General features: G+C 40.2%; 2 protein-coding genes across 2 annotated transcripts in view; both read left to right on the top strand.

The window, feature by feature from the left end:
• Window positions 1-6546, top strand: part of plekha3 (pleckstrin homology domain containing, family A (phosphoinositide binding specific) member 3) — a 12685-nt gene extending 6139 nt beyond the window's left edge. The window contains exons 6-8 of the mRNA XM_070841398.1: window positions 45-88; window positions 1559-1653; window positions 2489-6546. Coding sequence (XP_070697499.1) covers window positions 45-88; window positions 1559-1653; window positions 2489-2598 — 249 coding nt within the window. The 3' untranslated portion in view covers window positions 2599-6546. The remainder of the gene's footprint in view (window positions 1-44; window positions 89-1558; window positions 1654-2488) is intronic.
• Window positions 6547-8384: 1838 nt separating this feature from the next.
• Window positions 8385-10799, top strand: LOC139211237 (bromodomain-containing protein 4-like). The gene is made up of 2 exons (XM_070841520.1): window positions 8385-8468; window positions 9880-10799. Exons 1-2 carry the CDS (start codon window positions 8385-8387, stop codon window positions 10780-10782), a joined length of 987 nt encoding a protein of 328 aa, XP_070697621.1. The 3' UTR covers window positions 10783-10799.
• The last annotated feature ends 576 nt before the right edge of the window (window positions 10800-11375 follow it).

Below are 11375 nucleotides of genomic sequence, written 5' to 3'. Positions count from 1 at the left end.
ACTTAAACAAATATCCAATGTTCTCTCTGTGTCCGTCTGCCCAGATGAAGAGGTCAATCAGCCACCCGGGAACATACAGCTTTGACAGGTGAGTTAAAACACACATCCACATTGTTTTTTACCTCGGAACTTTATTTTATCTATGTTGATTGTAAAGCAAAAGGGCAGCTCAAAATTCTTTAGAAATAGAAAAACAATGTTAAGCAGCAGACAAATAAAATAAACATAAATAAAACCTAGGAAAATGATATGAAGACAAAACATAACCCCAAATCAAAGACAGATTAAAAAAAAAGATATGTATGTAATTTTATAAATTCAAATTCCTTTAGATTAACTTCCAAACTGTTTGTACTGAACCCATGAATTAATATTAAGTATTGCCTCCAGGGGGCAGTGTTGCATCACATTGAATACCACGTTGAACAAGCAGTCTTAAAGCAAAGGTTCACACTTTTCAGTCAGTTCATCATGTGAACAGTGAAACAGGCTTCTCTTGCTGCAATCATTCCTCTTGTTCATAACATTTGCCATTAAAAGATCCCCCTCTGAACTGATTTCAATTTGTGGTGGGCGAAAAAATCCACAGACCTCTGAAGTTAATAGTCTGATCAAGTGAGTCTCTTAGTACCAGATTCCCTCTTCGTGTCCCCACGAAAACACTGTCCAGGGAAGCAACAGTGGGAAATTTTGTCCTAGAAAGGCTGCAACTTTGAGGATCCACTTGATTAGATTCAGTTCTGAAGCCTCATCTTAACTCAAAGTAACCTTGGGAAGACATTTTTTCGTGCAGAACGAGGGATGTAGAGATAATTAAAATGGTTTGAAATGTTAGCTTTGGTATCACACGGTCCAACAGCGTCTGCAGAGAATTTGTTCTGGACAGGGTCTGAACAGCGTTTGTTATACAAACACTGGCTTTTTATATTTCGCTTCTTGTCTTTTCATGGTTGCATTTTGGGTTTTCTGAGAAGTTCTGGTTCAGAGCCATGACGTTATACCACAGGGGAAAACCTAACAGCGAACAAGTCTGAACTGAAACATTTTCACTGACATTACCACCAATCCATGAAACCTGCCCTTGTTCTGGCCGATCCGTCATCAGCTGCAGATGATGAAGTCAGAGTCAGGAACATTGTGATTCCTTTGACTCAACATCTCAAAGTATGTAGTAAGGATCTGAAGCTCCTCATGTTTGTACATGTGAGTAAACTGTCAAAGGTGTCAGAGGATTGTTTTAGCAGGCACAGACTGTACAGAGACATTGCTACTTTTTCTTGGAGAGACGATAAAGGGAGTACAAATGATCACTTTTATCTCCTCAGAGGGAACAAATGTGTCCAATGTCCTTTAAGAAAGAAAAAGTTGTTAGTGGAAATAAACATGGTCTCAGATGCACAATAAGGGTGTTTATAGGAACATAAATACAGAGTAAAAACACTCGGAATATGTTTTTCTGTTTGTATTTAAATACTGTTAAGAAGCAGTCAAAACACTAAATAAGCAGGTAGCCCGGGGCAAATAAGTTTCCTGAACTTTTATCTTTTTCCCCCTTCAGGTCAGGTGTGCTGAAGGAGTACCTGAGTGGAGGTCAAAGGTCAACTCAGCGCAGGAACCGGACGTGCTCTGACAGCTCCGTCTATGATACTGAACGTAAGACACATTGTTTCTTTTTTTTTTTTTTACATAGAGCACACATTGGTGAAACTGTGAATTCAGAATAATTTCCCAGTAAGTTTCATGGAAAGGACTATTTAATTTGAGGAGGAAGAAAAGTTGTTTTTGTTCAGTAAAACGTTGTCTAAAAACTGTATTGTCACAGTGAATCCACTGATTCATTTGTGCATCAATACCATCATTTATTGTTCAGTTTGTGGAATGAAACTGAGTGCATTTACTGCCAAATACAAATTCAAGGTAAATTCAAGGAAGTAAAAAGTTCTTCCAACCACAGTTCAGAGCTCCTGATCTGGAGATGTAACATGTGCAGTCACTTTCATTTATACTACATAATTTTATCTCTCTTGATATTTAACACATATGTATATAGTCTGGCTAACTGAATGCCTGTTTACCCACATCGTCTGCTTTTCTAATTAGTCCAGACTGAATTCTGTAACGTGTGCATTGGGAACACATGAAACACAAACAAAACATACAAACGGTTTACAAAACATGAATTATTACACATTACCAACAATATATAAAGTTGTAAAGCTCAGCTCCACCTTGACAATATTGTATTTATGATGAATATAACACTTTTGAATGATCTGTACTTTCACTTTTAATACATTTTGATGATTGTACTTCTACTTAAATAAAAAATCTCAATACTTCTCTACCCCACTTTTAGATTTTAGTTCCCTTGATTGGCGCATCCCAGCCACCATACCTTTCCCTCCTCTTCTGTCTGTCTGATGATGCTAAATAAAGACAACCCAGATTTGATGTGTGCATTTACTCCCTGCATGTGTGTGTTTTCCAGGTGTGCTGCCCGGTCTCAACGGCGACTCGTCCTCCATTCCTGAAGAGAGAGGAGGCAGCGTGAGCCCAAAGACCACGCCCACTGACACAGACACTGACCTGTCCATCTGAACACCAGACGTCCATCCAAACCTGCTGAACTTTGCGCTCTGAGAGGTCAAGAACATGGAAGGGTCGATATCAGTGATAGTGACCGCATCCAGTCCGGATAATGATATCGTCCTCAATAAACCAAGGACGGGTTGACCTCCTTTAGGATCGTCCTTCTTGTGCTTTTTCTCTGAAGTCAGCTGATTGGCGCACACGTGCACTCTGGAGTCATAAACCATTTTTCTGTGGCTGTCTTTAAGCGCTTCTGTTGCAGAGTACATACTGAACAGGAGAGATCTGACCGCTTCCCTGAGAGTATGAAGTATTTCACACTGAGTTGAGAGGACGCTGGACACTGTTAGAGGTGATGGTCGTCTTGGGGGTTCAGGAGGATTTGCAACCTGAACCTCAAATCCCTGAAAAATCTGTGAAAAGGTGAATGAAAATTGCAGTAAGTGATCCAGGAGTTAACCTGGACTTTCTCTGTGAAGACTGTAATTGAAGGATGCAGCTCCCTGGAATCATATGAATATATATTTGAAACTGTGAATTCTCATTTTCTGGACAGTTGAGATGCCGGGGTTCATTGTTCACTGCTGTAACCGGACTGGAGGATGTGCAGGAAAGTCTCAATTTGAAACTTTGTCCTGTGGCGTTTTGATGGGACGTTGAAATCCTGCAACCGTAAAAGAAAAGCATCTTCTCCTGCAGTATTTTCTGCCTTTCCCACATAATCAAGAGCTCTTTCTTTCCTTGGAAACTTTCCAAGTATCTTCTACATTCTTCTTCCAGGCCTCCATAGCTGTGCTTGTCTGCTAAAAGCAAAGGTACAAAAGGAGAACTCCGTCCCTTCTTGTCTTTGAGGTTGTCTGATAAAACAGAGTGTAGCTGGAGGTGAAACCAGACTGACAGACAGCTGCTCCACAGGTTCCTGAAGCCAGTTGTCTCTGTCACAGAACACACACACATACACACACACACACACACACACACATACACACACACACACGCACACACACGGAGGAGGAGCTTCAGATGCCAAAGTTTGCATAATGTAATGATCTGCATTCAATGTGCCATCATTTCTTATCCTAACAGAGCTTCTTCTCCACAGTTCAGCCAGTCATGCTCAGCCAGAACAGTGTGAGGAGAAAGACGAGACTCCAGTTTGATCTGCTGCTCTTTGTTTGAGGTGTTTACACCTTCTCTTGTGCTTGTTTGTGCTCAGTTTTCCACCTGCACCTGTCAGATCAGGGGAACAGGAGTCTCCAAATTACAGATTGGTACAAATGTGTTCAAGTTACTGCCTTTTAATGTCTGTATTTGTGTTTTCTTGCCTTTTGGTAATGAATTCCAGCCAAACGTGACCCTGAAAAGAAACAAGTGCGACGGCCCTGAGAGTTCAACAAATAAGCTCACAAATAGACTAAACTCAATCAACATTAAGAAACATATCCACAAATTAGCTTTGTTATGCTGCACGTGTTGTCAGTTTGTTGAGGATGTTTCCTTTAAGGTTCTCTGATTTGTCAGCATCTCAGAGAGAAAAAACTGTGCACCCCAACCCTCGCCCTCCGTGCCGGGTCTCTCGTTCGTTCTGTACACAACCGCACACTGACACTTCCGTGCTACTATGTTAGCTTGGCAGCTCAGCCGAGTCTGCCGCTGGGCAGCGGCTCTGACGCAGTTTTCAACTCGGTCTCACTGTGCTATGGGTTCGTTCACTGAACGATTCACAGGTACTAACATGCAAGTGCGGTCGTCCTGACAACCGAAACAAAGGACAGAGAAGCTCGAGTTACAACACGCGCTTCACTCTCTACTCAGGACGCCATCGCTGTATCTTTACATAGCAAATAGTTGTTTAAAGCTGTATTAATATTCTGAATGTCGTACAGAGAACCTTTAATTTACTTGTGCTTTCTTTAGCTGCAGACTGTTGAGCTCTCAGGGCACAAAAGCATGAAGTTCAGTGAGTCCAGATGATGCCTTTTGCATATAGTAGAGTAGCTGCACTTTCTCCTGCCAAAGCTGTTTCTCAAACTGCCTCCACTCTTGCATTAGATCGTTGCCTGAAGTGAATTAATCAGCATTTACCACTAAAATAAAGACAAGTAGGAAAATCTCATATTCTGGGGTTGCTGTAAGACTATTCAGTCTTAAGGTAAAAATGTGCTGAGGGAGATACCGCGGCCTTTTTGTGATTTTAACCACTTGCTTCGCAAATCAAAGGTGTCGGCAAACAAAGCTAAAACGTGTGACTCTTCTTTCCCGTCTTGATAAATTAGCATTGGAGTCTGCACACAGTAATCTTGTGACATGTTCTGCTGTTTAAACACATGCAAAAGACGTCATCTGAACACAAAGTAAACAGTTGTGAAGTAAACCGTCATCCACAGTGACTAGTAGGGACTCTGGTGTGAGCCTCAAGTGCTGAGAAACTTCAGGAGGCCACACTGATGAGCTCTGTGTTATGGAGAGAGATGTTCTGTGGGATGCTTTCGATGGAGAACCCTCACCTATAAACCCACCGCAGTGTGTGGAAACAGTGTCAGCTTTGATGCTACAGTACATTTGTATTTACCTTTAAGACACTAATATTCTAATGTTTTATTTTGGCCTTGGCAATAATGCCCAAACAGACTGACCACAGCTGCTTAAATCGCTCCATCAATCAGGTATTTGCACTTCACATTCAAACAGTTATTAGAGAGCATAAAATAAAGACGTACAGTAACGTTTCCCCAAAGTACAGCGTGTGGTTGTTTTGCACTTTAGAAGTTAAAAACAACGTCCTTTTTTTGAATGTTCGTGCACTGAAAAAGTGACAGCGACAAAGGTACTGTGGTGGGTAACAGTGATGATGATTGTGAAAGTATTTTTGTTTTATAGTATGTGTCTTATTTTGAAAGGATGATTTTGGAGTTGCAGCAGCCTTATGTGTAATAGCAACAGGATGTTACTTCATGTATTACTTCAGCCAAAACGTGTGCTCAGCATTTATTAACACGCTGAAACACTTTTCCTTCACCGTCTCTTTATACTGTGAAGAAATGTTTCTCCCGAGGCCATCGGCCGTTTCCCGTAAAACAAGAGTTCAGTCTGTAATCAAACAGTTTAATTTCCCACATATGTCGGCTCCATGTTCAGCTTCTGATGTCAAATAACTCCTGATTTTATAATTCTTTATAATAGCATGGTGGATTATCTTTGAATGATCATTTATATTCCTGTTGCCTATCAGATTATTGTATTTCTGATTTAAACAGAAGATGGGTTTTGTATTTAAAAACTGTTCCAAATTAACTGATGAACAGAAAATAAACACCTAATGGGAGAATAATACACTTTAAAGTGAGCAGAATACAATTGTCTATCTATTTAGATGGAGCAGTTGCTGTAAAATGTATCCTCAAATGAATGAATTTCAAGATTTTTCAGCAACTTTTAAAGAAAATATATAAATGCGCAAGTTAGTGAATGTTTTCCAGTCCATTTTAACGCGTTTCATTATGATTTAATAGTTCAGTCGTTTTGGGAAACATGTATTCGCTTTGTTGCAGAGAGATAGAAGATTTACACCACTCTTTTTATGGTCTAGTAATTAATCTGTAATCTGTATGTTTTTTGTTCCGATTCAGAACAAACATGATTTAACGTGTAGTTTAGTGACCATCCCCTCTCTCTGGCTTCATATTTACAGTTCAGGTAACATTAGAGTGAAATCGGTCTCTCATGTAAGAAAGCGCAGAAGCTAATTTGCCAACTATTCCTTTAAGGCTTTGGTTGACATGTTTAGAGGAGGAATGGAGGACAAATAACCAAATTAAACTGCTGATTTATGACTGAATAGGATTTTCTTTATTATATATAAATATTTTTTTTTAAATGAGACCCCATTCAGTTTTTGGGTGAACCAGCGGAGAGATTTTCATGCCTTAAGTGTCTCTGCACGAAGTAACGTGTGTGGTTGTGTCAGACTTTTCATTGTCTAAATAAAAAATATTTTAAACTGAAGTGAATCTATTTGTGTTATTTTGTGCGTGTGTCTCTTTGTGAAGGGTTTTATATGCACACATCTAACCTGTCAGTCAGTAAATGGAAATAAAGAAATACAATTAATAGAATAACTTAAACAGTGCTGACAGTCAGAACCACAGAGTTTTTTCAGCTGGTGGGAGTTTGTGTTGCAGCTTGAGGGATGATGCAGCTGTGTGTTTACAGAGGGTGTGTGTGTGTGTGTGTGTGTGTTATCTGAGGCTCGGTGTCTTTTCTCTGTCTCTGACGGTGCAGAATTCAATGTGACCCACTGTGTACTCTCCCAACAAAAGACATGAAAGAGACACACGTGCTTGCCTGGGCGTTGTCGCTCATCTGCATGAACAAATGCAGGCATGTGAAGTAGCTGTCGACGACCTGACATTCAAGCTCCATCCTGGACCTGGAGACCAGAAAGTACAAGTGTGGGTGAGTACACGATGCAAAGGACTTCAGTTTTTTTCTTTTTACTATATTGTACTTCATAATTATTGGACAGCTTTAGTTAATAGATACTTTACAACTACTATGAAAAGCTTGAAAATATGTTTTGTTATGGTTTAAACTACCCAACAGTGTACAGTACAGCTGATACAGCTAGTAAATTAATCAATTAGTCAAATGACTGAAAAAAAATTATTATTATTATTATTATTAAATTAATATTTTGATAATCCATTAATTGTTAATTGTTAAAACATTTCATGGTTCCAGCCTCTCAAATATGAGGATCTGCTGCTTATCCTTTTAATTGTTTTAATTCATTTGAGGTTTGAACTGTTGCAGCATAGTGAAGATGTCACTTTGGGCTCTGGATCATTCTGATTATCAATTCCGTTTTCAGAATTTCTACAATCAGTCGATTAATGGACAAAATAGTCAGCAGATTAATCCATCATGTCGGTTTTCATTGGCTGCAGTCTGATAGAAACAATAGCTCAAAATGAGCTCCAACAGTAAAATCCTGCTTTAACATTAATGCATGATTGATGATGTAACGATATTATATATATATATATATATATATATATATATGTACTGTAAATACAATTTCCTGATTATGCTCACATGCTTTTAATGTAGTTACATTTTCATTTGTAAGTTTCATTTGAGTACTTTTACAGTATGGTATTAGTACTTTTACTGAAGTAAAGGATCTGAATTCTTCCTCTACCACTGCAGTGGAGTGTATAGACTGTTAAGATCATATTGGATATCTGACATTATAACAAGTTATGATTACAAAAAGGGGAATGAAAGTGTTGTTCAGGACTGTAGCCCATGAATATTCTCATTATCAATCTAAAATATTGAAAAAAAAATCAGTTTACTATGACATGTGACTGAGAATTATTATTTCATTAGTGAAGCTGGAACCAGAACATTTTTTCACCAATAAAACCTGAAAATGAATTGATAATCATTTCAGCTCAGCAGTCATTAAAACTCCTCAGGCTGTACGTACAAAGTTTTTGTGGGACAGTAACACAGTTAATTTGAATTTTTCAGATGAACCGAGGGATTACGTGTTCCTGTTGGGGTGGAGAAAATGTTCCTTTTTAAGATGAATAAAACATTTAAAAACTGGTTTATTTAAAGTGCTTTGGCTGCTGTAGCTCCTTCTACAGCATTTATTCTTTTTAGACTGAACTTGCACTTTTTTCTTCCCGCTTGTGTTTTAAGAAGTTCTTCCTGAAACTTAAATCTGTTTTTCTTGCCAGCGGGGCCTTACAGGTGGTTTGGATCAATGCAACAAAAGAGGAGGAACAATGAGTGGAGGGATCGGCTTGTCTACAGGTCTTCAGTCACACTCTGGAGACTCCACTCAGGACCAGGATGCAGACAGTCCAAAGGTTTGCCCATCTTCAGTTTTCACACTATAAACCCTTAAATCCCATAATAGAAACAGTTTTGTGCCTGGCTGAGGTGTAAGGGCTAATGTATTGATACAAACAAAATGCAACAAAAGGAAATGAATCGTAACATACATGAAGCATTTGACTTTGATGTTCACAGAATGTGTTTCTATGTGCACATGAGGATATGAGAATTGTTTTAAGATGGATCTGAAGGATCTGAAAAAGTGTGAACCTTTCCTGTAAGTGTGCGGCACTCTCCTGTTGAGGAAAGAACACGGGTCAAGAAATATGTCAGGCATCTGCAAAGGCTTCAGTAAATGGTGAAATATTTCAGAATGCATCTTTACTGTAAAACTGATCCCAGACTGCGCTAGCCGACAGAATGACACCGAACTTACAGACTAATCAACTCACTTTACTTCCAAATTGAACCATATTACTGACAACATCCAAACAAAAAAAAACAACCAACAAAACCAAAAAAAACAAAAAGGCCAACCCCTTACCTTGAAACTGTATGAGAAGGTGTCAGTAATCGTCACCTGTGGCCCTTCATCAGCAGCAGTAACAAAACAGAGGAGTGATGGAGATCTAGGAGAGAGGAGCAGAAAACAGACAGGCTGATATCCGTTAGATTAGTAGAAGAAGATCAGTTATATTTTTTGCTGACATTTGACTTCCTGTTCTCTTTTGGTAGAAAAGCCTGGATGACCTGACATTAGTTCGCTGACGCAAACTCCTTCACAAGTCCTGCAAATGAAACTGTAGAATAAGTTGTTGTTCCACATTCTCCAGAACAACAGGATTCCTGTTACAGAGAAAAACGTTCTCTGATCTTAAACTGCTGAGGTTAGGGTTTGGTAAAGTTTAGGAACATAAACAACTTGGTTATGGAAACACTGTGGTTTGGGTTAAAGTCAAGGTAAGGGTACCCTCGTCCGATTGTGGTCGTGGTTAAAGTAAACATTAACTGTCAGTAGGAAACAGGACATGAACAGTGTTTTGTTGACCCATCCATCTGCCCTGATCTCCTCCCTCTGCAGACTTTGTGGCTTTATATTAATGTCACACTCTTCCTCCTCTGCTCCTGACAGACAACAGTTAAACATATGAGTGTAAACACGTGTCTGTTTCAGGCACTTGTCAATTTAAGTGTTAAAATAACCTTTCAACTAAACAATGACCACAATCTTCTTCAGTACACAAACTTAACCAGAGTGACAACCAAGGCACTTCAGAAAATGTTAATGTAGGCTGTTTACTTTAAGATCGTGACCAATGGCATGCAGTATTCTGCTGTTTTAGTTTGAGAACTTGATACAACCATAAATCATTTACTGGATGACTGCCTGTTTACAGCAGCTAACTGACTGACTGACGAATTCTTATTTCCCTCTCTGTCCAGTCCACATCAGGCCCTGAATTTCTCAGCCTGTCTCGCTGCGCCGCCTGCTTCAACCTGAAGGCGAACTCCATGCCTCGGTGGGGGGGTGATGGCGAGTCCAGCTCTTCAGCCGAAGACTCTGGACCAGAGGTGGACTTGGAGTCAGAGGCAGAGTCTAGCTCCAGCAGCAGCAGCTGCTCTGGAGGCCCTTTGTCAGACAGAGAGATGCAGGGGGCAGAGAAGCCCCCTGAATCTGGGGGACAAGATGGTGACGGACGAGAGGAGACGGGAGAGACGCTGGAGAGCCAAGACGACAAAAGCAAGAAAAATGGAGTGACTCGCAGAGCTCCACTTGTCAAGTCTTTCTCCCTGCCCACCTCCTTCACTCCTCGCCTCAGCCCTCAGTCCCTCCTGCCCCGCCCTCACAGAGTCATCTCGACCCTCAACCTACAGGTGTTACCCCACAACTATAATGACGCCTTCTTCATCGTCCAACAGCAGGAAATGGAAGAAAGTAACTCAGCAGGACGAGAAGGAGTCAACAATCTGATGCCTCCGTTACCTTTTCCATCACAGCAAACAGGGTTACCATGGCAACAGAGGTCCCATCCAATATTACAGCAACCCTTGGTGCAACAGTCGTACCAGTACCAACAACAACCACATCAGCTGACACATCAACACCAGCAACAACAACCTCAACACTTTCCTCCTCCCCCAGCTCAGGGTCAGAGGTTACCACCCCCCCTTCACACACTTCCTGTGTTTCACCCCCCGACCGTCCACAAATCCCTCCAGGCCCCAATTCCACCCCACACACATCCGCACGCTCTCACCCCACAGCCATGCTGGTACTGCAGTGGTATGCACTTCCCTTACTCTCCATACTGGAATTGTTACAGCACTGGACAGTTACACAGATAATGAGAATTAAACACTCCTGCAGGGTTTTACAAAACATTTACATATGTGAATCATTCAATAAAAAGATGTGATCTGAATGTGAGGTAATGAAAGCTTTTCTAATTCAGTTTAAGAAAACTGGATGTGCTCCTTGATGGCGCCCCTTTCATACCAATGAAATAAATTGCTCAACATCAACATTTGTTGAAAATGTCTTTCAAGCTTCTTCTTATGAACTCAATACACTTTTCTGTGTTGAGTATTTTTGAGTACATTTTCACAATTTTACTTATATATACATACATTCTTGAACTTTTAACTTAAGTAAAATTTTTAATGCAGGACTTGTACATGTAGTGTATTTTCACAGTGTGGTATTAGGACTTTTAGTAATTAAAAGGATCTAAATGCAAGAGGGACTAAACCATTAATGCTGTGCAGAGTTGTTGATTCTCAGTGCAATCGGTACTAGATCTACTACTGACCGAGTCTAATTACAGGGAATGATTTATTAGTATCACAAAAACATTACCTAATGCATCTTTAACACCTGTGCACAGGAACTAATGTCATGTCGTAAATGGAGGAAGTTGACCGTCGCAGCCACTGGATAC

This window comes from Pempheris klunzingeri, chromosome 12 (assembly GCF_042242105.1).
Source record: "Pempheris klunzingeri isolate RE-2024b chromosome 12, fPemKlu1.hap1, whole genome shotgun sequence".
Classification (NCBI taxonomy): domain Eukaryota; kingdom Metazoa; phylum Chordata; class Actinopteri; order Acropomatiformes; family Pempheridae; genus Pempheris; species Pempheris klunzingeri.
The sequence above is the reverse complement of the archived record's forward strand: the minus strand, read 5'-3'. Positions and strand labels throughout refer to the sequence as shown.